General features: G+C 37.3%; 2 protein-coding genes and 1 long non-coding RNA gene across 7 annotated transcripts; 1 reads left to right on the top strand and 2 right to left on the bottom strand.

Moving 5' to 3' along the window:
* Positions 1 to 259: 259 nt before the first annotated feature.
* nlrc3l (NLR family, CARD domain containing 3-like) lies at positions 260 to 8,938 on the top strand. Of its 4 annotated transcripts, none has more exons than XM_067506937.1 (12): positions 260 to 347; positions 1,156 to 1,338; positions 1,640 to 1,732; positions 2,843 to 3,026; positions 3,388 to 3,535; positions 3,794 to 3,886; positions 4,839 to 5,191; positions 5,770 to 5,973; positions 6,369 to 6,544; positions 6,760 to 7,033; positions 7,555 to 7,770; positions 7,937 to 8,938. In XM_067506937.1, the coding sequence occupies exons 2-12, from the start codon at positions 1,214 to 1,216 to the stop codon at positions 8,321 to 8,323; spliced, it is 2,253 nt and encodes a 750-aa protein (XP_067363038.1). In that variant the 5' UTR covers positions 260 to 347; positions 1,156 to 1,213; the 3' UTR covers positions 8,324 to 8,938. The 4 variants fall into 4 exon arrangements, with proteins under 4 accessions (XP_067363038.1, XP_067363037.1, XP_067363036.1 ...); XM_067506936.1 differs by having other exon boundaries at positions 275 to 639; positions 1,165 to 1,338; XM_067506935.1 differs by having other exon boundaries at positions 275 to 639.
* Positions 8,939 to 10,115: 1,177 nt separating this feature from the next.
* On the bottom strand, positions 10,116 to 11,444 carry LOC137128627 (uncharacterized). The gene is made up of 4 exons (XR_010914604.1): positions 11,374 to 11,444; positions 10,888 to 11,076; positions 10,484 to 10,595; positions 10,116 to 10,385 (listed from the first exon to the last, which is right to left on the bottom strand). It is a non-coding gene; the product is annotated as an uncharacterized lncRNA (long non-coding RNA).
* A 4,473-nt stretch (positions 11,445 to 15,917) lies between these two features.
* On the bottom strand, positions 15,918 to 26,680 carry naalad2 (N-acetylated alpha-linked acidic dipeptidase 2). 2 transcript variants are annotated; one of them, XM_067506939.1, is made up of 20 exons: positions 26,445 to 26,680; positions 25,377 to 25,488; positions 24,408 to 24,594; positions 22,853 to 22,954; positions 22,583 to 22,708; positions 22,236 to 22,316; positions 21,892 to 21,997; positions 21,713 to 21,806; positions 21,422 to 21,517; positions 20,766 to 20,851; positions 19,834 to 19,953; positions 19,666 to 19,748; positions 19,527 to 19,590; positions 19,379 to 19,446; positions 19,188 to 19,279; positions 18,937 to 19,027; positions 18,435 to 18,699; positions 16,972 to 17,053; positions 16,758 to 16,850; positions 15,918 to 16,399 (listed from the first exon to the last, which is right to left on the bottom strand). In XM_067506939.1, the coding sequence occupies exons 1-20, from the start codon at positions 26,524 to 26,526 to the stop codon at positions 16,210 to 16,212; spliced, it is 2,220 nt and encodes a 739-aa protein (XP_067363040.1). In that variant the 5' UTR covers positions 26,527 to 26,680; the 3' UTR covers positions 15,918 to 16,209. The 2 variants fall into 2 exon arrangements, with proteins under 2 accessions (XP_067363040.1, XP_067363041.1); XM_067506940.1 differs by lacking the exons at positions 24,408 to 24,594; positions 26,445 to 26,680.
* Positions 26,681 to 27,769: the final 1,089 nt, after the last annotated feature.

Here is a 27,769-nt window from a genome sequence, read left to right as displayed (position 1 = left end):
TGACCTGCAGTTTCTTTCACGCATACCGTATGTTTGGTCCTCAAACCTCCAGAATAAAAGCAGAATATTTCAAAAATATAACTAGTTAATTGTCACCCATAAGAAATGCATTTACAGGGTTGTGTAAATCGCTGATTTATAAATTATGTCCGTCAAAGAATTCCGCCGGACCATAGCATAACTTGGGGTTTATCATTAATTTTATAATTTCGTGAACTACTGACCTTAGTGGTGGTATGATTTTATTCTGAAGAATGTAGTCCGGAAGTGGAACTGTTCTCGGAAATAAACAGACGAAACCGAAAGTATACGCAGACAGAGGTTGCGATGGCTTTTTGCTGACTATTGTATGACTTATAGTTTATTTGTTTTTTTAATGATTATTTTACTGAAAGACGTCTAAGTCGCTAACAAATTCCCTAAGCTATTAATATGTTGGCCGGTAATGTTGCATAACAGTGACAGAGAGCGACAACTCTGTACGTTAGCATAAACGTTAGCATGGTGGAATCACCAGTGGGTTTTAGCTAAAGTTATACCGACAAGTAAGACTTTACTTAGTTTATTAAACTTCATCATACTGTTGTAACGTTAAGTTGTTACAACCAGAAACATGGACTCGGACACTGAGGTGGAAAGGTGGGTGCTAGGAAGCCTTTTGACATTCAAAACTAGTTCAGCTGCCATGTTTAACCGCCTGTCGTTTAGCCGGTTTTACCCATTTTGTCAAAGTTCGTCTACTTCAGGCGATAAACGTTAAATCCTAAGTCGTTTGTTGTATTCGTTTACTCTATTTCGGATTACTCAGAGGCGGAAATATAAATAGGTACTTTTAAGTAAAAATTTGAAGGTTTTTTAGACTATTTTGTGAATATGCTATATAATATACTTTTATTCTACCACATTTCAGATGGATTTTTACTCTACATCTAACAGACTACAACACTAGACCATGGCCACGTATAACTTACTATTTAGATTCTTAACAATTTACAATATTTGTTCATATTCATTTGTTATTTAAAATTACATACCCAATCCAGGGTATCCCATCCAGGTATAATAAAAGTTTTTTCAACTGTCACTTATGGGCCAAATGTTTTATATGACATTTACACCCACTTAGATGCTAACACTCTACTTTTGTGCCCTCAGGATATATAGGCGGGAGAATGAGAGGGGTGATGACCAAGAGGAGGAGAAGAAAAAGTGGATGAGGCCACCCTCCAGCTATGGTTCAATGAAGAGTGAGAGTGATGAGGAGGAGGAGGAAGAGGAGGAAGGAAATAAAGAAGAGGCTGTAGTATTACCTTCATCGAATGCTCATGAGGGGACAAGGTACGGTGCCATGGTTTGATATTTAATACTAACCTGCACCTAAGATGGTAATAGGGTTGTTCCCCCTCCTCCTTGGGCTACTTTTCGGAAGGGCAACTTGTATAGGCCATTTTAATTTTAGTAACAACTAATGGTTGGAATGGTTTTTCTGTAGTAAGCAATGCATGTATGAATCTTTATTGCACCATAAATCTGAGTACTTTTTTACAAATCAGTCTTTGATTGACTTACTTGGGGAATGAGTAATATAAGGTCAAAATACTGCAATACTGACTGTACTTCTCTTGTTAACTTCGACCAGGTTGCAAATGATGCACTCAGAATATCCAGAGACCCTGTATACCATGACTACTGAGCAGACCAAACCACCAGAAGCTGTTGTCATTGAAACCAGGTGTCCTGATTTTGTGTTTCGTTTATTCTAATAAGAGACACTATTGTCACTACAATATTTAAATATAGAGCTGTAAAATATTTTCTCAGTTGTTTTTATAAGTGAATTTTTTAATAGTTTTAAGTGTGCTATAAAATATGTGCATGTCATTGTAAAAAAGCACGATTCAGAAATGCATGATGTGTGGTAATTTTTTTTTTCTTACACCTTTTTGTCCTTGACATATATTTGAAGCATGTAAAATGTTTATTTATGTATACAGTGGATATAAAAAGTCTGCACAGCTGTGTTAAAATTCCCGATTTATGAGATGTTAAAACATTAGACCAAGATAAATCACTTCAGAATCTTTTTAACCTTTAATTCGACTTATAATTTGTATAATTAAATTAAAAAACAAACTGAATTCTTGGAGGAGAAACAAGCATGGCACATCTTGGCAATCTTTACCCACTCTTCCTTGCAAAAGTGTTGCAAATTTGTCAGACTGCAACGGTATTTCCTGTGCGCAGCCTTCTTAAGGTCACCCCAAATATTTTCAATTGGATTCAGGTATGGGAGATAGCTGTGCCATTCTAAAAGTGTGATCCACCTTTTTGTAAGTAAAGGCTTCCATCTTGCCACCTTACCCCACAGCTCAGACACATGAAGAATGTGGCAGATTGTTGACATATTACACAGCTGGTACCTATAAGACACCTGCAGCCCAGGTTTGATACAACTTTCATTTAGCTCTTTACAAATGCTAAAACAATACTTTAGTGTGAATACTGTTTCAGCCTTTCATTACTAATTAGTCCAGTTCAAATAAATGCTAAGTTAGGGGTTACGGGATGAACACGTGTACTTTCTTCAACCTAATATAACTGAACTAAAGTTAACATATTTCAAAAATATTTTTCTACCACTCCAATTCAAGATTAGAGCAAAACGGCTCTATCCAAAGGAAGCAGTTGTAAGACACCTTAATAATGGATAACTAAATGTCACTGTGAGAAATGCTTGTCCTACATTTTAAATCAAACTAAATGAAATGCATTATTGTGATAATTGAACAGTTTTCGTAGTAAACTTTTTGACTCTACTTTGTCTGGGTTTTTGTTGTCTCAGGTCTTCTGATCTTGGAGATTTTCCAGAAGATGAGGAGGAGGAGGAGGAGGCTGACGATGAATTTTTGATAACTAATTCCCCAGAACCGCCTGAGCCTCTAGAACCAGAAGATACAATGCAGATTGATGAGAACAGCCAGCCAGGCAGACTACACCCAGAACAGGACTTGCCCCATATATTTAAAGTTGGTGCATCAGACTCGCTCTATTTAATAATGTGTTTTTCTTTCTACACAGGTGTTATTTAAGTTGTTTATCTGCTAAGGTCTACTTAGATCTGTTAACACTCATCTATTGTAACTTAATTAATAACACAGATTATGATTCATTCTAAGATTACATTTACTAATTGCTATCTAATAATGTATAATGGGTCTAATAAAAAATTAAGTAAAGTACTAATTATGCATTGGTTTGTTACGTATTTTGTCGAGTTTGTTAATAAGCATTTAAATTGGTTTAATCCTGTTACTCAAAAGGTACTCACATAATATCAGTAAGGAAAAACATACATTTTTGTTTTTATAATTGTTTCTTTGTCTGCAGAGTATCCAGAGCATTCTGACAGGCCTCACCAAGGAGGAGCTATTCAAATTTAAAATGTGGTTTTACCAGTGGGAACCACGCCTAACCTTGCCACAACTAATGGAGGGAGACCTTCTAGATTTTGTGGACAGGATTCTGGAAATCCTTGGTAGGGAAAAAATGCTATAGCACATACAGTGGTATGAACAGAAACATACATTTAGAGAAGTAGTAGAAGTACAGCGTGATTATTTGAATAAATATATATTGTAGATTTTAGTTAACCATTGTTAAATTTGCCATTGGCATAGCTGTTGCTTCATAATCCTTTAGTTTAAAAAAAAAACAACACCTTGACCACATTGAATTATATACAATCATAATTGCTTATTATTTTACACTTATTATTTTAAACTCTGCTCTGCAGGCCAGGATCATTCTCTGTTGCACACAATAAGCACATTAGAAAGTGTTAACAAGAAACCAGAGGCAGCGGAACTGCGAAATCAGTGCAAGAGAGGTACGTGACTGGCTGGTTGCATTTTAGTCAGTTGTCAGAAACTTAATAGAAATGCATAGGAATTTGCAGAAGAGTTCATAGAGGTCATAGTTTAGCGGTTTCTGTAGTCTTAGTATGACCATAGATAGCGTTCTCTGAATGTGAAGATGATGTATCACAGGTCTAAAGGTACTAAAGACAGAATAGTTGTTTTCCTAAATTACAGTGCTAAAAGAAGTATTCACCCCTCTTTAGACCTTTAATTTGTTTCCACAGCATCGAATTATTGTCAATTTACTTGGCTTTGTGGATTAAAAAACTGATATCTACAAAGTAATCCAAAATAATCACAAATAAAAACCAAATCTCCTCTTTAATGTAACTTACCTAAATCAAAACTGCCGTTAGAATTCTGAGAAAAGTCATAACCCATTTTTTTTATGATAGCCCTAACTTTCTTCTGCAATTTTGACTTTGATGTTAGTCTTTTTTTGTAAAGTTTTGTGAAAAAGGCCATATTAATTGTTTAAAAAAGTTAAAGGTGAAAACTTCCAAAATGGTTAAATACTTTTAACAAGCTGAGGCTACAATATGTCAAACGTTAAAAGAAGTAGGATTTAATTTAATAATTTAGCAAGCTCAGGCTCACCTGACATAAAAAAATCATTAAGGCTTAGTAATCATGGAAATAGTAGTAGAAGAGGATGTTGCACCCTTAATGCATGCGTTGTTCTGGATAAAATCCTGGTAATACTTTCTTTTTAAAATTAATTGTACATTATTTTGATCTTCCATTGACACAAAAGAGTAGTATTTAGAGTTTGTTATGTTTTTTTCTCATGACTGTACAGAAACATGACCTCATTGATGTAGGCCGAGAAGTAGAAACAACGCCTATTCAAGTGTTGTTGAGTAAGATGTTAAGGAAATATGTGCTTTTCTGACTTTCATCTCTATCTTTCTCCTCCACCAGTGTTAACACGTTTTCATCTGAAGCAGTATTTAATCCGAAAGCATCAAGTCATCCGTGAGGGGGTAGTTCGAGCTGGAAAGCAAAATCTTCTAGACACCATATATGTTGAGCCCCAGATTTCCACCTGTGGTTTTGGAGGAGTCGACCCCTCCCACGAATTCAGAGAACACCCACCGACACCTCTCCAGGTCCCCAGTGCAGACACCTTTGTTAGTCTAAACAATCTGTTCAGACTGCAGAAGGATGACGGCAAGCCAGTGAGAACTGTGGTGACCACTGGGATTCCAGGAATTGGCATGTCTGTCTCTGTCGGTAAATTTTCCCTGGATTGGGCAGAACTCCGTGCTAATAGGGTAAGATTCAATAACATAAGTATTTGTAGTAAAGGTCAAAATAAAGCTGAATAGCAAAGTGAATATTGCATAACATTTGTCAGATCACTAGAAAGAACACTCTGGATTTCAATACAACATGTTACCTTTAGATCAGTTCACTTTACAAGAATGCAACATGTCACCTTGTTGTGGACCCCTCCAGGCATCCAACAAATCAAATAATATGATTCATAGCTGCTGTAGTAAACGAAATATCTGTTGGTGTTAAATCTCCACATTTTTATTTTAGAGAGCCTCAATAAACATGTTGGTTCTACTAGAGTTAATTTGTATCCTTGCATGAATTGATCATAATACTTACTAGATTGATTACCTGTCTAGTCCTGTCACTGTCTAGTCTAGAGAATGAATTGTAAATCCCAATATTTAAATTGAAATTATCAATTCTTAGGAAAATGAAGTATTTGATTTAAAATGTGCAGTGCAGCCTAAATGAAATGTATTTTTCATACATTCTATATAGTGCTAAGTGTTTTTTTTTAATGTTCTATGTCTGCGTTGTCCATCTTTGAATTTTCCTGTCTATTTTTGCTCAGGATCTGCAGTTTGTTATCAAGCTTTCATTTCGCAGTTTCTGGGCTCTGCGAAACAAACTTCCTTCTCCGATGATGTCGATCATGGAAGTGATAGAATATTATTATCCTGAGTGCAAAGACATGAAATACCTGGGGGAAGAGGATTGTAAATTTCTCATCATAATGGACTCACTAGATTGTTACCAAGCTCCTCTGGACTGGGAGGTATAGAGTACACCTCTTACACATAAGACCCATTCAAATGTACAGCTATTTAGCTTTCTCAACTACAAACTAATATATAATCCTCCAAAACACAAGGCTTGTTTAATTATTAGTAGTATTGTCTATCCCATGTTAAGGTTTAGTGCTTTTTAGCAAACCTATTGGAGTCCAGTAACAATTTGCCAGTACCAGTAGAAACCATAGGATGTATTCTTTTTCACATTAACTGTTGTTAGAACCTCCACTGATAAATACAACAGAATTTGTAAAAACAATGTTTGTCTTACCAAGTGAAATTGTTTGTGAAGGTAAAAGCTAATTTCTGCTGTATAATTCTAACAACAATGGCTAATAACTGATGTATTTGTATGTTTTTCTTTGGTTTCACTCTCCAGAATGCTCCAGTATTAAATGACAATTACACCAAAGCACATCCTGATAACCTGATTGTAAACATCATCCGAGGCACTGTGCTGCGTGGTGCCCATGTCTGGATCCTGGGGAGAGCAGCAGCTGTCTCTCAAATCCCATCTCAGTTCATTGATGCCTTCACAGAAATACAAGGCTTCAGGTGTGTGTGTATTGTTACACTGTGTCTGATTGTCTTTATTTTATATCTTATTAATGTCTCTGCTGCTATTTTAGCCTAATGAATACACTTGTTTCATCCCAAATACTTAATTATATAAAATATACTATGGAAATAGGTTAGCTGCTAAAATGTATAAGTTAAATAAATGGGTCTATTTTAGTTGATTTTACTTTTGTCCTCTTTTTTTACTCCAGTGATGAAATGATAGATGACTACCTGACCAGACACTTTAGTGATTTAAACATAGCAGCGAAGATCGTAGCACATTACAAGCGCCTGCCAACACTCAAAATACTTGCTCGCCAGCCCTTTGTCTGCTGGATGGTGGCCACAGTGTTTGAGCGCTGCTATCGTTACCAAGGCTATGGGGAGCACCCGCCAAGGCTGACACCATTTTACGTCAACATTTTAATTGTCCAGATAAATCGCAGGCTGCAATTCTACTATGCAAAGAATGAAAACGAGCTGGTAATGTTTTGTCTTTTTTTTTTAAAAGAGTTTTGTAAAAAGATGCTTCCACCTCCTGTTATTATTTTTCATGTGCCACTGTTCTTCCTGTCGTTAGTTGCTAGTTTTAATAAATGTTATTCTGTCTACAGAAATAGAAAACATTTCTGTTTTGATTAGGACTGAAGAGCATTTGTATTAACCTAATTCATATTTTACTTAGAGTTGTGTCTGAGTTAAAAAATACTTTAGGGTAAATGCTGTTTCAGCCTTTGATTACTTATTAGTCCAGTTCAAATAAATAATAAATATAAGTTAGGGGTTTCAAGATGAACACCTGTGTAATTGCTACAGCCTAATATAACTATTTCAAATAATATATAATAATATATTTCAAAAATATTTTTCTACCATTCCTACTTCAAGATTGTGCCTTTTGCAAAATGGTTCCTTCTAAATGAGGTAGTCGTAAGACAACATAATAATGGATAACTAAATGACACCGTGAGAAATAATAACTTTGATTTCTATTTTCAACTTAGAAATGGTCCAATGAGGACAAACAACTGGTGAAAAAGGTAGGGAAACTAGCCTTTAAGATGCTGGAGAAGAATATCAGTATGTTCTGTGAAGAGGACGTGAAGGAGTATGGTCTAAATTTGACTGAGGTGACTGTGCTGTCTGGCCTGTGTACTGAGCTTCCTTCTGCAGCTTCAGATGGGAAGAGGAGATTCTGCTTTATACACTTCACCTTCCAGGTAAAACTCTTTCCATCTCACAGTATTTAGACACAGTACTCAGTAAAAACATTTTATACTAATATGTACTAGAATTATAAGTTAAATACCATTTACGGTATCATTCAGAAACCACAACCACATCCCAGAGAAATCCTCTAAAAAGCCCTTTATTTCTTTCATCCAGGAGTTCATGGCTGCTTTGTACGTCTTTACTATGTTCCGTACAGAAGCTAAAAACGTTCTGGACTCTGGTTTGTTGCAAATACCCAAGATCTTCACATCCAGGTATCAGACCAAGTCAGCAGCAGGCCTGGTCCAGTGTGCCCTTGTGCGAACCTTCAGCTCAGAGCTTGGCCACTATGAAATGTTCCTGCGCTTTTTGTGTGGCATGCTTTCCCCAGACTGCCATGACAGTCAGCTGAGCGGTTACTTCTACCACCACAATGCGCCGAAGGTGGGTGGCCTAGAAGAGGTGCAGCGGCTGCTGGAGCAGACAATACAGACTGGTCCAGCAGACAGGGTGGAAAACTTAAAGGAGTGCCTTAGAGAGATGACCCAGGAGGATGAGTAAAATTACATCATGAAAATCAGCATCACTTTATACGGATGAGATGGAAAAGGACAAGTACCATCTGCTCTGTTATGGTTGTCTTCAGTTTACTTTCTCTTCATAGAAATTATGAGTGGTCAGTGTGATGCTCAATAATCTGCAAGCACTCGAACAATCTGTCTTCTCTGTGGGCTTTGATAAAATTATGTTCATACATTAGACCATGCTAGCTTTAAATTTGGCAACAAGAGACTGTTTTGGTCATGTTCCTGATACAACAGACAAAATAAAACGTTCTGTGCATTCCACTACAGTGTCTTACAATGATCACTAAGAAAAGGTCCCATCACAGTGGATTTTACTTCAGCTGCCATTTTTATTTAGATACATGTTCTTTTCTCTATAAATAAAGACACTAAAAAGTGTATTTTTAAAAAAGAAACTTTCAGGCAGTGGTTTTCCAGGCATTTTTTGTTTGTCCGTCCATTTAAAGTTTACACATAAAGAATTATGTGTGACTGCTTGTAATAGGTTTGGCCTTAAATCATATTCTGTAGCCACTTAAGTGCATATGATCTTTTGTACCCACTGAATTCTGTGACAATTTGTGATTACAAAATAGATTTTGTGATACTGGTTTTAGTGTATTTTTGAGCATTTATGTGCCTCTATGGAAACTATGGATAGTAAGAAGATCACAAGGGTAAATTACAGCAATGAACTCGGGATTTTTCTGTAAATTGGTGAAACTTCTAGAAAAAGGGGACGTTTCCAGTCTTTGGGTTTCTGTTCCTGAGACATTTAGAACTAAACATCAAATAAATAAAAAATTCACTTAAATATCAGTAATTAAAAGGTAGAAATTAATTATATATATTAAAACATAATCAATAGATTACATTTTCACTGAATTCTTTTTATTTATTTATTTCTTGTTTTATATTTTAATCCTTATCTAAAATATTATTTTATATGTTGCTGACATATTATAAAACATAAAAATCTGATGCATGCATCACGCTACTTAAATATTTTATAAGTTGGTTTTACAAGGCAGGAAAACAGATCAGCCAGTTATAAATGCAGTACAAACAGAATAATATGTGAAAATGAGTAACATGAAATGCTAATATGCAATGCAAATTAATAGGAAGACAAGAATAACTTGTGTACTCCAGACCTTCATACAGTCCTCATGGTGGATCTGTTCAGAGGGAGAGACAGCATCCAATAAAAAGTACACTTGGACTGTCAACCAAGAAATAATTGAATAATATTCTTTTCCTAAATTGGACTTTAAACAAAACAGCAACTAACCTTGACAGATGAAAGGTAATGGCTTAAAGCAGTCTTCATCAAGAAATGCTATATTATTTGTCTTGCCATCCCAGAGGATCTTTCCACAGTAGTTGTTAGTGGGGTTTTCACGGGAACTTATGACACCTTGAGCATGAATTTCCCCTGAAAGCCACTTCCAGACAGGTTTACAGCCAAAGATGGACCGCTCCAGGCCAATCCACACCCCTTCCTGCAAGCCTTCAATGTGTTGCAGGAGCTGGTTCACTGTGTCGCACAGTTCACAGTTTGTGATTCGAACCAGGGAGGAGTTTTTTGTGTGGCAGTATTCCAAGGCATCAATCCAACATTTGGGTTCCGGGTGCAACTGGAGACCTGCATCATTAAAAAATAAGTGACACTGAAGGTTTGTTCATGTTTCAGCGCTATTTAAGTGCAGACCCTTTCTCTGCTACTTACCTTTTGTGAAGCATTATTAACTGTCAACAGAGTTTATCCAAACAATCTTATGAACCAGCAGCACTCATTGTTTAGTATATATGTGTGTGATTATTGTTGTGTCTACTTTTGGAAGAAATTTGGTTTTTGATAATTTTTCTTTTTTTTGGGGGGGGGTAATTAGCCATCGACAAAAACACAATCTCTTTTTTTAGAGTTCAAATGAATTGTGATGGGTTAAACAAAAACTCTGCAAAAATCATAAATCACTTACCATTTATGCCAATGCTGCATTTTCTTGAGATTTGATTTGTTGCCATTTGCTGGTTTTATCATACATGGGTCATCGCTGTGAAAACAATATTTCTGTCTTAATCTGTCTTTTGTGTGAATTGGCTGATACAAAGAGGCTCAGTCATTGTTATATTGGAGAAAGCAGATGTTTACCTTGGATGAAATGTGATTTATTTGCATTTCTGATTGTTAATACAGTCTTTCTCATTGTCATTGTTTTGTGTTGGACATTTTGGACAGGTTGGTTTGTTGGAATGCATACAATCTGTCAAATGAAAAAAAAAAGTTAGATTGGGAGTGCATACAGATTTGAATAACTTAAGGCTACGTTACAAGAGGCTTTAACGTACTGATGTTGTATGGTCTGTATTTAAGTTTTATAAAAAAATATTTGTTCACCTATAGACATTCTGAAAATACTGTATGATAGAGTGGAGTCAGTGTGCACATTTGCAACGTGAAAGCTTTTTTTTAGCTAATTCTGAAGAACCACATGAAGCTGAAAACATGGTCATGGTCATGGGAATAGTTCAGCATGTCAAAGGATTGGTGCTCACCTTCTGTTGATTGCAGACACATACAGGGATCATAGTTGGGGTTTGAAACTTCACAGCAGAGGTAATTCTTACTGTTATCTTCTCTAATGCTACATTTAATGTTCGATGCACCATTCTGTGTACTGTGTTGAAATATGCTGCTCGTTGCTGAACCCAGTTGACATGCTGGAACATGTAAATATAATAGGCCTATATAGAGAAATCAGTTTTATTGCTTTTAGTCACACATTTTTTGATTTGTTTAATTTGATAGAAATTAATTTTTTTTCGTAAATGCTAACTTTACCAGAAACCAAACTAAAAAAGACTTAACAACAATAATTAACGCAACAATAATTAATTAAATACTATATACTATTATAAGTATATTATAGTATAGATAGTATATTATATACAAAATATATTATAGTAAATGACAATGGTAACCTATGAAATTAAATATAAACATCACTAAGATTTCTTAAAAGCAAACTAAGCAGAACCTACCCAGCAGCAGACAATGATCAATGAATTGTACCATGACTTCTAAAATTAAAGAAACATATTTTCAAACCAAGGAGAGAAGTACACAGAAAAATTAGATGTGGTTACTAAGCTCACATGTTTATGGGAATGTCAGTAACTAAAAGTTTACAAATATGTGTTTAATTTTGTAGATGTGCAGAATCGATTGTACACAGCGATGCAATGCCCATTTCTGTTTTTAGTGTAATTGAATGAACTTTTACTTTGAGGACTTCACTGTAGTGTATTGTAATTTCTTTCCTATCAACACATCACAAAAAGATTGCTGGTACTAATTTGCACAGTTAGACTTTTAACGATGCATTAATAGAAAAAAGTTGATTTTTGTAGATTTGAGACACACAAATGACTCTTAATGACTCTGTTTAAAATGCAGATGTGCTTAATTTTTTATTAAGATAGGTAATAATAGTTATTATAGTTAATATATAATACATTTGACAATGTGTACAACTTTTATAACTCCAATAAAAACATCCAATTAACACTTTAATACCCTAGTATTTAGTAATTTTTACAAGATTAAACAGTTTCTGACTTATGTTAACACTAGTATTGGGATCTGTAATAAACTTACCTGATCAATGAGGGCTTTTTGTTGCTTTTGAAATAAGTTTTGATAGAAGTATGTTTGATAACTTCCTTACAGTACATCCTTTTAAACAGCTGTTCACATGATGTGTCCAATTTGACTAAATAAACACACCCACACCTCAGTGCTCTTTTTTCAAAGAGGACTAACAGAAAACTTCACTGTTGCAGTTTAAAAAATAATCTAATCTAATGCTTAAAGGAGCTGTGAATGTGTAATGTGGATTACCAATTAAATAAATGAGTTGAAACAGGAGAATTCAAAGAATTGGTGTGGGGAGAATCAGCATTACTCAGACAGACTAGTTTCTTCAGATCTTTACACAGTGTCCATCCATTGATCACCCGAACTGCTTGTCTTGTTTGGGGTGGTGGGGGGCTGGAAATAATGTAACTGAGGAAGGGGCTTACAGTCAATGGTGTGAATGCTTTAGTAAAGGATACATTTAAGTTTTTTAAATTAAAAAAATGTAAACAGCAGTCTAAATACTTCTAAAACTGAATTCAAGATAATGTAAATTAATCCACAGCACTTAGGTTCTATATTTTAACCACTTTTGAATAAATAGCTGATATTGTTTCACATTAGATTTAAGGTGGTTAAGGAATAGATGCTTGAAGTTCCATAGGCTGAAGCTGAGAGTTCGTTTAGCTGTGCCATGGCCTTCGTGGTGGCATGCTTTCTCACAGTTTCCAAGGTAAATGTTGCCAACAGCTGACCCCAGTTCTAGAAGGTTAGTGGACCTTCAGAATGGCTTTTATTTTTTCATACACAGTATATCTGACAATATGCAATGAGTTTAGAAGCTTTAACAAAAGTGTTTAATTTTTAAAAGCTAGATGTTTCTTTTTTAGGTGCTTTCTTTCATTTCAAAATTCAGCCCAAAATATAATGAAGTAAAAGAGTTGTTGTTTTTGAAAGGACACACAGCAACTCTCTCCAGTCACATGCAAATCCAGGTATCTAACAGTGAGATAGCAGTGTAGTTCATATTAAGTCACCAAGCAAATACATGCTTATGTGTTTACTTATTATTTAATTTACCTATTATGTAAATATCTCGAGTCATGTAACCATGGTATGCGAGAGGAAGCTTCTTTGGTATATGTTGTTAAGCAATAGATAGAGTCAACCCGTTCATCCAGTATTCACACCATGCAGGTAAAACTAAAGCAAGAATCCAAATGAAACTACTTTAACGTCAATATGTTATTTAAAGGACATTAAAACACAGTGGGGGCTGTATTTATAACATTAGCACAATGCTGTAGCCAGTTATCCAGTGATAGATGATGCTTTTACGTTTCCATTTGTGGCGGGGGATGGTACTAAAAGTCCACCTAAACTCCACCATTAATATTAGCAGAATATACATTTAAAACAAAAGTAAATACATAAAAATTCTAATATTATGTCAAACATTTAAAAGCGGGTCCTAATTTTGAGATAAACAAGTTAAAAGTTCAACTTTTTGTCATAAATTAGCCTATTGTTAACTAACAAAATTCATATTATTGTAGACATATACTATAATAATACAGATATAAAAATATAGGCCATTATTACAGACACAACTAACTCTAACCCTGTAGAAAGACATTTTATTGGCTTTTAGCTGTAACCCAGCTGCACACACTTTAAACATAAACCAACTGAGATAAAACAGGGGCACAATAGTTTTAAGTTAAATAGCAGGCTATAGTTGTATCTGTGTTGTGCTACAGCAGGTATTGCAGAAACTGTTTCGACCCAGACAACAACTGGGTTTAAGTTGGCTTTACATAATAGTAATTAGAATTTGAATTATATATATTTAGTCATGATATAGAGATTTTAACTTGTACACTTATTTGAAGCTGAAAGTGTCTCTGTAGCCTATTATATTATAGTAGAGTTATAACAATAGTAGTTTCATAGTAGTTTTTCTTTTTGTTACAAATGTGATTTTAAACATGATATGATTATACATAGTGAATTAATCTATTAATTGTCTTTTTTTCTTGAACCAAAATGTCAATTAATTTGGTCATATATTTATCACATATGATAATAAACCGAATTTGGATTATTTGATTTGGTAACTATAATGGGCATATAGTGTATTTACCTCTTTTTTATAGATACAACATTAATATTTAGCAGTTGAATAGATAATGAAAATAATTAATTGCATTACCAACTATTGGTTTCCAAGAAAGTAACGTATTTTATTTTCTGCTCTAACACCTGCACAGCAGAACACGTGGGTAACACATTTTTAGATTTTGGATGTTTTTGAAGCACCTGTATGAAATCAGTTTGAAGACTTTGGATTTTCATATTTTGCGCAAGAAATATCAAAAATATTAATAAGTACATTGAGTATTTCTCTGCCTCTTTCTGTCTTCAGGGAATAAAGGCGATGTCCTGTAAGATTACCTGGCACCAGACAGCAAGCCAAGACATCGTCTATGCTAAGAACTCCTTATCAGAGCTCAGCTATGGGGAGGCCGACAGCACTGTGGTAAAAGCACAGAGAGGCATGAAGACATGAGACAGCAGGATTTAAATTTCAAGCACACACACTGTCTTTATCTTAGATACTCTAACATTCACATACACACTCTCATGTGTCCATGTTACTGTATGTGTAACTCTTCCAGGTGAACATCTGCTTGGCGTTTAACAGAAGATCTGTTTATGGGGTGAAAGGATACCTTCCATTCTGTTGTGTACAGAACAGAGTAAATATTAAAGTGTTAACAATGCAGATAGTTTTAGGCCATGCATATAATGATACAATCAAGTATTTGAATGGTAGAGGACACCCAAGGCAACAAGTTAAAAGTCTGCAATAACAATAAAGACCAAATGTAAAAATAATAGTAGAAATAGTAATAATAGAAATAATAATAAATAGTAGTAAGTGTGTATTAGTCAAAGAAATTTAACTTTATGTATTTTTTCCTCCTGGGCTGTGGTGGTAAAGAGATACGTGCCTGAAGTGACTCTGAAGATGGCCGAGCCAATCACATGGACCTGTCTGGCCCTGAACTCGCTGCCACAGGGTCACAAATAAACAAACATATCTGCGTTAAACCTCGCTTCCTGCCCAGGTGCTTATTAAGTCCATGTTTTCTGCTCACAGCTGTGTCTTCTTTCTCTTTCAGTCACATTTCTGCAGGTCAGACCTCTTTAATAGCGTCACTTCAGGTGGCCCGCCTGTTGCAGTAGCCCCCTACAGATTTTAGTGTGTTTTTTCTGGCTTGTTCTACTTTCTTTCTTTTTTAACTTCTCTTGCTTCTTATCTCATCTCGAACACTATGTCACTTACAGTTTGTTTCCCTTCACTTTACTGATTTTTGCCAGGGAAGCTAAGCCAGCGGGAGTGTGGGTGGGCATCTGTGATCAGCTGATCGCTCTCTCCAGAACCAAAACAAGGGGAGCGAGGCTCCAAATTCTTGCGGAGTTAAAAAGAAGATGCTGGGGATGCAAAACCCACACTATCACACTATTGTTGTTGCCAGAGGAAAATTTTGTAAAGTTATCACTGATGCTGAATTATATTTTTTACTCTGTACCCTTTTCCATCATGTGAGCCAGAGTGGGTTATATTTAATTTCGAATCTTTTACAATATTTTCACATCTATGTTTTGCTGCATTGTCTCATAATACCCATTCTTTATATATCATATCTTTAACAACAAGCAAAACATTTTGCAGTTTAAAATGTTTAACTTTCTTTCTATAGAAATATATTTTATGCAGGGTTATTGTAAATTTGATTTGGAGTGTGCAAAAGTAGTGCTTGTATTAAAATATCAACATGGATATAAAAAAAAAACCCATCAGTGCCATTTAAGTCACGTTTCACATTTTTTTCTCAGACTAATAGATGGACAAAGTATTAGTCATCTAATCTTTAAGGATGGATTGATTTTATATGTTTACCTTTTTATTTTGAGAAAAAGCACAAACATAAAAAAAAACACAAATTATGACTTTACTCTGACCAACAAATCTAAACCAAGAGCAATACAAATTTTTGGTAATTTGTATTGTATTGTGCTCAGAGATTTGATGCACTGACTGGCTCAGAAAGCAAAGATTGTCCATTCCTGTGTGTATAATTGGTGATGTATTCCGTCTTTACACTTCTGTTGTGCTATTATACTTGTCAATGGATAGTTTAATCACATGGATTCAGACGTTGCGAGTGTGTGCTTCATGCAGGTCTTGTTAGGGTCATGGCGGCAGCATGAACGGTGAATGCTGCAATGCTGATTTGACGCTTAACTTCGTCCCAGGACTTCTCCGGGTCAGGTGAGTTCTCTATGTCAAACAATGCATCATAAATCCCAGGGAAAGACTCCCCTGCATATTTATTATGACTGCTGGGAGCGAAAATCACATGTCTAAAACAGAGGGGAGCAGAGAGGGTTAATGTTACAGACACTGCAGCAGTAAAGGCATTTTATGACACTTTAATGGCCTCACAGCTCCACACAGTTACAAACATTATGATCTGAGGGACACAGGTGTTAGAGAATCAAACTGGCCACAGATCCAGAGTTGTGAGGCCTAAGCCATTTTATAAACTTGTTAAATGGTTTGCAAATGACCTTTTGTGAATCCAGTGATGCTGACTTTAATTTTACTAATCAAGGGGATAAACCACAGTGCACACTGACAACTAGTGGTGGCAGAAGTCAAGGCACTGACTAATTAATGAGACTAAGAAAAGACGTGTGAGTTTTTGTGTGTGACAGTAACCTGTAGAAGGGTCGGCCAGGTAAACCCAAGGGGTCTATAAAGGCTCGCTCCAGGTACATGAGCTGATCGTTCATGGCCCGAACCTGCAGAGAACTGGTTCACATACACACGCAAACAATAACTAGAAAATATGAACTCATCAAAACACCCATGCCAACACATTTATGCTTTAGTTTGGAATCCAAAAAGTATAAAATGTTAAATAAACTCTTACTCTGCTTTGTTGAGATCCTGCAGGCGCTCATGGAAGCCACTGGCTGCAAGAGTGAAATTCTCCACAGCAGAAAACAGAGAATCTGGAGATGAAAGAAACATGTAATGTGGGGAAATTCTCATGAAAAAGCATCAGGTTGGTTCAATCATTGTAATTATGTGTCAATTATGTGTTTTCTAATAGAATTTGAATTTACAATAATGGACTATACAGCAGTAATTCCACTACAACAGATGTTTATCTGAAAATGCTGTGAACAAATTTAAAGAAATTATTTCTTCATCATTTTCACCACCGTGTGTTAATACAATGGTGATTTATTTTACTCCTGTACAAAAGTTAGAAATGAAGTGGCGTTCCACTAATTTAGAAGAATCCCATTTATAGCAGTTTAATAATGTATAAAAAGCCCACGATAATTCCAGAACAGCATACTATTCATGACTAATAAGAACAACCCCCGGTTTCTCTTCAGCACTGTAGCCAGGCTGACTAAGAGCCATAGTTCTGTTGAGCCTAGTATTCCCTTAACTGTGAGCAGCAATGAATTCATGACTTTCTTTACAAATAAAATTGTAACCATTAGGGAAAAAAATCACCATATCCACAAATATTAAAGAAGGATCTTCTTGTACAAAAGCTCTAGAATCATCAATAAGGCCCCAATCCTTCTTAGACGTTTTCTTTTATCAATAGATCTTGCTGAGCCAACTTCAGCTATTGCTTTTAGACCCCATCCCAACCAAATTGCTTAGAGATGTTTTACCTTTAATAGACACATTCATATTAGATTAGATCAATCTATCTTTAGAAACTGGCTATGTACCAAAGGCCTATAAAGTTGCTGTAATCAAACCTCTACTTAAAAAAACTTGTCTTGATCCACATGATTTAGCCAATCATATCCAATCTCCCATTTATTTTTAAAATCTAGTTGCAGAGCAGTTATGTGACCACAGGAATACAGTTATGTGTGCAGGAATAACGTCTCTGAAGATTTCCAGTCAGGATTTAGAGTTTATCACTATACAGAAACTGCACTAGTGAGAGTCACCAATGAACTTGGCTTCAGATAATGGACTTGTGTCTATGCTCGTCCTAGACCTTAGTGCCGAATTTGACACCATTGCTATAATTTCCTACTTCCAAATTCTGACAAAACTGAAATTACTCCCTCTGTCTCCGTCTCTCTGTCTGCAGGTGTCCCCGCCTTTGGGGCTGTGTGTTTTTCCAGTGGGCAGCTACTGGTCCTACCAACTTGCAAAGGTTTTGTTGTTGCTTTGTTGTTCTTTATTTTCTCTCTCCACTTTCCACTCACCCCAACCGGTCAAGGCAGATGGACGCCCACCCTGAGCCCGGTTCTGCTGGAGGTTTCTTCTCATTTAACTGTTACTATGATTAGTCCTGCACCTGTATAATATTTGGTTCATCAATGACACAAACAGAGAACACAATCAACTTACCGAAGGAAACGTTATATGTCCTCATCTCATCCATGTGATTCTGTGCCAGCCGTGCGATGCTCTGAGCATACTTGCTCAGTGAGTTTGCATACTCATTAAGATTGAGAGGTAGGATCTTGGAATCAGCCAGTTGGAAGACAAGAGAGCCTCTCACCTGGGCCACTACCCGGAGCCTCTTGAAGGAGGGGTCATAAAACTTCTCCACGATCTCAAAGGTCTCATACACACTGTGATAGACTGGATAACTGCTATAACGCTCGGTATTCTAGTGCACAAACAGAACATGTTTCGCAGAGTTGAGGTGGAGGAGGTTCACAGTGACACAGACAGAGGCTGAACACATGCAACTACACAATACAGACACCCTGGTAGTATTTTACAATTCATAGTGAGTTTTATAATTGATTTTTTAATTTTTACAGACTGAGTTAATATCACAGTGTCAGACAAAGTAAAATTGCTGACAACATATGATCATTAAGAAAATTTCTGTAAAACCTACCTTGTTCTTTGTGTATCTGGCTCTGCCTGCAGCAATTCCCAGGCGGATAAAATAGGCCTCAAAATCACTGCCTGAACCAAGTTTGCTGATCCTACAGTTAAAAACAGTGAACAGTGAGCTATAATAGTTGCTTCTGATTAATTTCCTGATTTTCAAAACGAATAAAGACAAGTTTTTAGCTCTAACTTTAAACACATCTCAACCTTCTACGTTTTATTTTTGTTTGACTGACTGATTGTGAGACTTTGTACCTGGGTGCATCTCTGTCGTTGGTCCAGTTGTCTCTCTTATGCCAACTCTCGTACAGAGAAACTCCCTCCTCTCCTTCTTCTGGACTGGCTATCTGCATGTGAACACAGAGAAGGGAGGGAAAAATACAACGAGAAATGCAGGACAGACCAAAGTTTTTTTTTTTGCTTCCTGTGTGTATGAATCTGCTCACCTGCTTGGTGATGTCGTACACCAAAGTGTGTAGAGACGGGGTGCAGTCAACCCTCAGTGTGTACATGCCTGAAAATCAATCATACACGAGTTATGTCAAACATAATCCAGCTTTGACACTGTCTGTGTGAACACACAAACACACTCACCTTCTATAGCGGAGTCTGCATTGATGTAGGCCACAGCTCTCTCCTGCAGCAATTTGGCATTTTCCTGTTGAGAAGGAAGTGAAACGTGATGTGTGTGTGTGTGTGTGTGTGTATACGCGAATTTGTGCGTGTGTGGTACCTCTGCCCACTCTGTAGAGCCCTGAAGTCCAAACTCTTCCGCATCCCAACTGGCAAATATTATAGTCCTTCTAGGCCTCCAACCTACTCACACACACACACACACACTCAATACTGACTATCGATGCAGTTAACCACTTAATCACTCAGTCGCAGGCTCTTACTGTACCTTTACTGAGCAGCTTTCCAGCACTCCTGACCATTTCGTGGACGACTGCAGCACCAGACATGGGATCGATTCCTCCAAACACCCAGGCATCCCGGTGCCCTCCCAGAATCACATACCTGTCTACACACACACACACCCATGTTATCAAATGCCAATGAAAACCATATGATTTCTTCATACATTTGCAATAGTCAGAAATTTGTTGATGTTTTTAGCAGAATCTCAATGTAACAGTGGAGCCATCACTCCAGTAACACACTTTGTTCCTGGAATGGTTTAATCAAAGCTACAGCATTTTTTTGATTTTATCCTCCTTGATTTATGTTGTTACACTGATGCTATTTTACATTCTCACTTCCCATTTACTCATCTTATGTTGTCCTTACCTCTCGTCCTGTTGCCACCACTGCACCCTGCCATGGCCATCATTCGTCATCAACCCTAAAATAAATATACCCCTCTCTTCACCTTCACTATTTGCCAAACTGTCTTCAGCCTTCATCCTGAATCATTCAGTACCCGCTTAACCACACATCCTGGCCTCCCTGCTTATTCTTATTGGTGACATTTATGCAACATTGACTCAAGCCTGTTATCTCAATGGCTGTTTTAAATACCTCCCACTGTTTTGGCTTAATGTTGCTCTCCCTCTTTCATCTGATAAAGTGTTGAGAATAACTGAGACCACAGAGAGATTGAAGGATTCTTCATTGTCAAGTTAAACCATAGAACCCTTCTCACTGCAATGTCACATGTCTCATGTTTGTATTAAATCCTCTCAAACTGACTAATGAGTTTGTGACAAACGATTATGGTACATTGATACAATGTTGGTGTCCATGTTGACATTAGTGTTACTGCATGTGTTGGTTTGTGTGGGAAATGACGCTGAAAGCTCTAATGAAAGGTTAGAGTAGGATGGGTTGTCATACCTGGCTCCAGAGCTCCTCTAATCCTTCCAATGACGTTGTAGATCCTAGATACCTTGTTGTTAGTGTAGATGTTCATGCGCACCTTCCTGAGTCAGAAAAAGTAAGGAATGACTTACACACACACACACACACACAGGGAATGAAAGATACACAAAGCACATTAGATATAAATCCAGTCCCTAACATTAACACTACTGTCAAGGGTTTTCCAGTTTATTTCAGTTCTGTAAAACAATATATGAGTGTAAGACAATGGGATTGTTGGTGCTTCAGAAAACTCCCAAACCAATACATTATTGTTGTTGTATGTTTGTCTATATTATGTGCTTCATTTGTATAGTGTGTGTGTGAATGTGTTTGTACGTCTGCCACACACAAACCACGTGCCTTGTACCCTCTGTTGACTAATTGCCACTGAGTCTGAGCTGAAGCTGAACAGTAGAAGAGGTGCAGTCAAAGGGGAGAAACATCTCAAACAGTAAAACGCAGAGTGAAATTAGCAGTGAAGCAGTAGACAAGAGACTATAACAACACAGGAACCAGGTTTATTTAGGGAAAAGATGGAGGGTTCGAGGATTGCATTATAAACGGTTGAATGTGGACACAAACACCCACTTTAACACTGGACCTGACAAAAGCTCAATGTAGACACTTACTGGCTCCTAAAGTCATTGGTAAAACCTGGACCGATCCTGTAGGAGATGTTCAGAGCTCCTTTCCAGTTGTTGGGTGGGATCTGTCCTCCCATGTTCCTGTTGAATGGTAAATAATTCAACTATTCTGTAAATAAAACATATCTGCTGCTCATTTTGATTAAGGTTTCCCACCACAAATTTTACTTTTTTACCTAATTTCTAAATTCAGCTAAAGTAGTTTTTATACCACTGCTCTACGTGAACAAACCACTCCATTACTATTAAGTATAGGAAAAAATGTGTAATTTTTACTTCAGCAGGTGAACTGCATCATGGAAGCCGATTGGATGGACTGGAATCTTTGGGAGACCCACTGCATCCTCAAGTTTGAATCTGTAGGTATATTCTGTAAGAGAGGAACAGTCGTATGCCAGAGAGACACACGTTTGTGTGCAGACTCAGATATTGTATGAGCACACAGACATACATACCTTTTGCAGGGTATCCTGGTGTCAGTGGGTCTCCTGCTCCATTCAGGTTGAGAACATTTCCTCTTTGAGCTCCTCCACCGGGCAGGTTCCAGCCATCAGGGTAGGGCTACACGCACACACATTAGTTCACCAATTAAGTTAGTATGAAGGATTAAGATTAATTCATCTGTGGTATATGAATAGTGAGTGTTGTTCTCTTGTTTAAGGACCAGTCATAGTGTCATATTGGAAAAACATATTCTGTCTGCACTCTTACACACATAAACACACACAGTCAGTCCCTTAAAGAATACACAAACACAAAACACAAAACTCTTATGGTGAAATTACAGAGAACACTCTACCTGGACTCCAGTAGCCCAGTAATCTGCTGGGTCTGAGAACATAATGATCCCCTGTGCTCCGGCTAATATGGCGTTCTTCACCTGACAGACCGACAGCACAGAGTCATTTCATAGTGTGCAAAATTGCATTTAGTGCTCTGTATTTTGTCCGTCTGGACAACATGACAAGTCATCAAGAATTAGTGAAGACTGGCAGGCACTGATAGGTAAACATGTTGTAGAAGATCAAGGTTTCCCATCGCTGTTTTTTAGCACACAGTCAACACAAGTTAAGCCCCTGTGCCTCCCGTTTAATCATTGTTCCTTTTCTTATGCAATACTCAGTGACGGACAAAGACTTTCCCTACCTTATTGCCTCTGAATATTTTCCCATATCTGACAATAACAATCTTCCCAGTTACATTGATGTCCATCTCCCTCTCCAGCTGCAAGAAGTCTTCTGTTCGACCATAGTTCACATACACCAGATCCCCCTGGAGACACAAAGAAAAAAGTGACAGAGGGCTGAGGTCATAAGGTCCAGTAATGTTTGTAATGCATTTTACCCTTGTTACTCTTAGAGTGACAAGTAAACAGCACTTTGTGTCAGTATGATTATGCTGTGATGATGTGTGTACCTCTGGTTGTCCTTTGGCGGAGAAGGCGCTGTATGGAGGCACAATGTTAGAAATATCTTCATACCCTTCAGGAAGTGGTTCAGCAAAAGAGGTGTTAAAAATCTAAAAAGGAGGACGGAATCAATTAGACATACTTAATTAGATATACTTTCATTCTTTGCCGTAAAGAAAATACATTATTGTGTATTAAATGTTAATGTTTACTTATGGTACTATGCATTTTGAGAGGTTACAAGATTTTTAATGCAAAAACATATATTGCATTTGTTGCTCCAACTTCCAATCATGTAAATAATTCTATCAATTGCGTTTATCTGTTTTCTTCTTGGCCAAACAGCAATAATGTGAAGCAGTAACTGTGAGCTGTGGGCTATTTGTAATTGGTAAACTAAGAACTCAATGTGCAGATAATTTCATAATACATCATTAGTTGCAGTCCAACTACATATAAAAAAAGTTTCTTATTAACTGCATCTCAACCAACTATAGTGTGATTATATGATGTATAATATATAACACCATTAAGTACTTTAAGGACTTTTAACAGACTTGTAATTGATTGTTTTTACAGTACGAAAATAGTAATTTTACTTTATCAGAATACTAAAATAAGAGATTAATATGTAAAGCTCAGAACTCCAACGGTTATTGGTTGTGATTATTGAATAGTTATAGGCGGAAATGTGCTACTGAAATACTTGAAATCAGAACCTTATTTTAGCCATATTCTAATGTATAACTGCGCAGTAATACTAGATCTGACTTATTTGTCTCTATGGAGTATCATTCACTGACAAGACATGTACAGGTTTATCTTAGGTTTATCTTACAACCAGGTTATCAAAAGGACCTTGGACTTGAATGGGCTGTGATGCATTTTTGTGGTGTAGAATAACAGCAGGGAAGTGGAGAGGAATGTACGTGTGAATGTCACATGCACACTGCAAATTTATTTGCTCCCCAAACAGAAGGAGATGTAGTCAGGGGTTTATCTTCGATTCAGGGGCGCCGGCAGGATTATATTTGATACTCCGCACATGTAACTTCTTAACAAGTGAGTGAGGGAACATAGGAGAAATTGATTTGAAATTGATTTTGGTGTTTATGTTTAGGTGTACGTTGGCAGACATTCCCAAAACTTGGCAGATGTCACTAAAGGCATCATATTCTGCTGCCTCCACAATTCAAGCTCTACATCTTCAGTGTCAACCCTGGGCATCAACGTAGCATTCTTGTCCTCTATCTCCTGACATAAACTGTGGCAATTTGTTGGGTAGAAGGTACGGTTTGGATCATAAAAAAATGTACAGACAGTGCGTAGCTACAGGTCGCAACCCAAATTGAAATTTAAATCACTAAGGGGTAAGTGTAGGAAACAGAGTATTAAAGTGGTGACAGACAATAAAATGGTAACAAAATGTTTGGCGGTCGGTTATCAAGCTTTGTATGTGTGTAAAAACTGAATAGCTTTTTTATAATAAATGTTCAACGATATCTGTGGCCTTTGTTTTACAATGTGATCATCTTCTATCTTGTCTGTGTGCGTGTACAGTACCTCAGTGCCATGCTGATCAACTATCGAGATGTAATTTGGCTGCGTTTCATTGGGATAGGATAACAGGACGTCATATGGCACCATCTCCACAGAGTCCAAACCAAACGCCAGCCATTCTGTCTTTATCTGCACTGCATATTTCAGGTTCTGCTCTGTTCCTGCGAGGTGGGGGAGTCGTGTGAATTTCCTGTAAGGAGGGGGTCAGCTGATAGTGAAGGTGGCAGCAATTTTAAAGAAATATTAAAGAAAGTTCATGGTGTCTTGTGGCCATAGAGCTCTCAGCTGCAGTATCTACTTTTTCTAAAGAGTTAAAACCCCTGAAAGAGTTATTCTTTCTTCATCATTTTTAGATTTCAATTTTCGAAAACTAATGCCTTTTTTAAAATGTAAAGTCAAGAAGCACATGCATGTAAATGTGTTCATGGGATAAACCTTAAAAATACCGCTAATGATATCTCAGTGAACGATAATCAAAGTACCCATCATTGTTGGACAAATAATATTTGCTGTCATTTAGTTTCTACTGTTTGTCATAACACATGAGCTTGTAAATGTTTAATGTTCGGTGTGTTACTACAGCACAATAACAGGCTAACTTAATATTTTCTTTAGTAGTTTCGGCTTAGTAGTACTATCCTCTGGAAAAATGCAAAGTTTGTTAAACCAGAAGGGACTGTTGTTGTCTCACTCCTCTAACAGTAGCATCACAATAGAGTTTCTGTGGGTTTGAAATATTTTTGGCTGTGCTGGTTTTGTAATGAAAGTCTATACCTAATGTAATGGCAACCATACGATCATCAATATGTGATGGACATTAACATGGCTACAATTTATATAAGGCTACACAGAAGCCCCTCCCATGAAGTTAGAAGCAGTTTGTCTTCCCTGCAGAAACCTCATTGACAGGATTGACAAGATTACTTGTACTAATACACAGGACAGGTTTAGCGTGTTGGTAATCAATTTTACCTGAGATGCTCTCTAATCTTGTCTGATTGCATTTCATCCAGAAACTCCCTTAAGTAGATGCTGGAGTCCCTGTCTTCTGGAGTGTTTGGATGTGAAGGCTTTGCAAACCATCCTACAGCAAACACAGTAGAATTTAACAGTGTCTGTCCCCTTAAGCAGAAAGTATTAAACAGTCATGCAACTTTGTTATGTGATAAAATTACTTTTTGAAAGAGTTATTTTTATAATATAGGGGTACATAGAGGTTGAGTGGAGTTTGTATGTTCTCCCCGTGCTTGGGTGGGTTTCCTCTGGGTTGTGTTGTTTCGTATCACAGTCCAAAGTTATGCATGTTAGATTAATTCACTTCCATTTAAAACCTTCCATGGTCAATTACATATTATTTTCATTGTATAATACTATTAACTAATGAAAAACAAACATACCGACCATACAGGAGCTGTCACCCATGGCCTACTGAAAAAGATTTGCGTGCACTTAGGGTTCTGTCACAGTCCCTGTTTTTGGACTACTTTCTGCTCCTAACCCTCAGCGTTTGATATGATCCGTTTGCCACCAGATCATCTCTCCTTCCTGCTCTGTGAAGATTCCTGTGATTATTCCATGCTTTTGGACATTTCCCTTCCATGCCCTACCTGATCCTTGTAAATATTGGTCTGAGGTTTTCTTTCTTGCTTATTTCAGTGTTTAGGTCTAGTCTTTTGTTATCTCCACTTGTTTGACCCTGGTTAATTATGCGTTTGTTCCCTTCAGTCTGCCAGTGCTTTAGGCTCAGTTTGTTCATGTCTGCCTCCCATTAGTCTCTGTGTTAGTTCCCAAGCTTCCCCGACACTGCTACTTAGTTTGTCTTTTCCTTTGAGTGTGTTTAAATACATCTTCTGTTTCACTTTATTACTTCATGTGGTATTGTTGCCCTCCTCAAGGAGTAATTGAAGTGTATTTTGTTAATAAATCCCCTCTTTTCACATTTCAAAACCTCCCCTTGCTGTCTCCTCTTTTCGTGTCCCGCTACAATTTAATATACAGTTAGAAGAGTGTGTTAGTTTCTGCTGTGTTTTGGTCGCTTACCAATCATGAAACCCAGGAAAAACAAAGCTGCCACAACCACAATCCAGCAGATCCATCGAATTAACCTGCTCTCGCTTCTCATTGTAAAACAGTCCCAGAGACTTCCACACACTTACACTACAGAGCACGCAGGCAGAGATCAAGATAGAGAGTAATTTGTTTAAGTTGTGTCAGTGGGGGAAGAGCAGCACAGTGCGAGAGAGAGGGAGGAGGGAGGGAGGTAGTGGACTGTCAGTGTGTGACAAGTGATTTAGTAATAGTGAGTGAGAAATACAAACAGAGAGCTGGTTATTATGTTTGGTCATTGGACTGACGACTGCACCTTGGCCAATCCACTGCTGACTCAGCGTTACTAAACCTGAGGGGAGAATGAGGGTCATGAGTTAGGAGTTAAAAAAAGTGTAGAAGTTTAACATAATGCAAACAAGTGACAAAGCTGGTCTGTGAGTTTAAGTTTCCAGGGTGTTACTATGGCACAAGGGTCAAGTACAAGGGTCTAGGTCAGCCCTCACATTAAAGTGGTCAACACTAGCCTGCCTGAGGTTTAACAGAACAGGTTTCTATTTAGGCTCAGGTGAAGAATTTCATCCAGCTATACATTCCATTCCAATGTTTCCCCCGCTTCCTCTTCACTGGAACCTGCATAGGCTCCTTCTTATAATAACAGTTGTTATGGTTGCTAGAAAATATTAAAAAAGGAAAACCTTTGTTTTACTTATTAGTTAATGCTTACTTAACACTTCACACTTAGTCATCAGCTCGAGGCATAGAGCTGTTGCCCATGTTTGTATATATAACTTTATCAAATTGTCTCCTCATGTCCCCCCATTAACCATTCAGGAATCACACCCATCATTCTATTTTAATGAATATAGTTCCCCTTTTCTCCAGTGCTCGGCCGTCCACCTCTGGGAAGATCAGCAATGTCCAACAACAAATGCTCCTTCATTGAACAAAGCACTAGCATAAAAAGGATGGCAGTTACCATCAGTGAAAGTTCACAGAACTGACATATCTTGCTATAAGGAGTCAGACATATTTTCCCCTGCTGTAAGATGGGAAGGCCTTGGTTTTGCTCCACCCGGTTCATAGACAGCTGTGGGGGCTGGAGGACAGCTCTTTCATGAAGTCAGATGGAGCGTGAAGGGGGGTGGGGGGTGGGGGGTCGGGACTTTCTGATCTCAGGAATGTGGGCGGGACACAGACCACAACTCTGGCTTGTGCTCAACACACTGTTTATCTGACAAAAAACAAAACAATCTTTAATTAAACAACATTTGGCCGGTATGTGGAGGTTGATTCTGATCAAGTGTATTGTTTTGGTG

This window comes from Channa argus, chromosome 6 (assembly GCF_033026475.1).
Source record: "Channa argus isolate prfri chromosome 6, Channa argus male v1.0, whole genome shotgun sequence".
Lineage (NCBI taxonomy): Eukaryota > Metazoa > Chordata > Actinopteri > Anabantiformes > Channidae > Channa > Channa argus.
Note: the sequence above shows the minus strand (reverse complement) of the source record. Positions and strands in the feature narration are given on the sequence as shown.

Excerpts from the sequence above, each read along its gene's own strand:
- nlrc3l (XM_067506935.1), top strand. The coding sequence starts at position 614 with ATGGACTCGGACACTGAGGTGGAAAG. Across the intron at positions 640-1,155 it reads TCGGACACTGAGGTGGAAAG|GATATATAGGCGGGAGAATG; the intron begins GTGGGTGCTAGG and ends TTGTGCCCTCAG. Across the intron at positions 1,733-2,842 it reads GCTGTTGTCATTGAAACCAG|GTCTTCTGATCTTGGAGATT; the intron begins GTGTCCTGATTT and ends TTGTTGTCTCAG.
- naalad2 (XM_067506939.1), bottom strand. The coding sequence starts at position 26,526 with ATGAGAAGCGAGAGCAGGTTAATTCGATGGATCTGCTGGATTGTGGTT. Across the intron at positions 19,749-19,833 it reads TGGAAAGCTGCTCAGTAAAG|GTTGGAGGCCTAGAAGGACT; the intron begins GTACAGTAAGAG and ends GTGTGTGAGTAG. Across the intron at positions 17,054-18,434 it reads GACATATAACGTTTCCTTCG|ATTCTCTGTTTTCTGCTGTG; the intron begins GTAAGTTGATTG and ends TTTCATCTCCAG.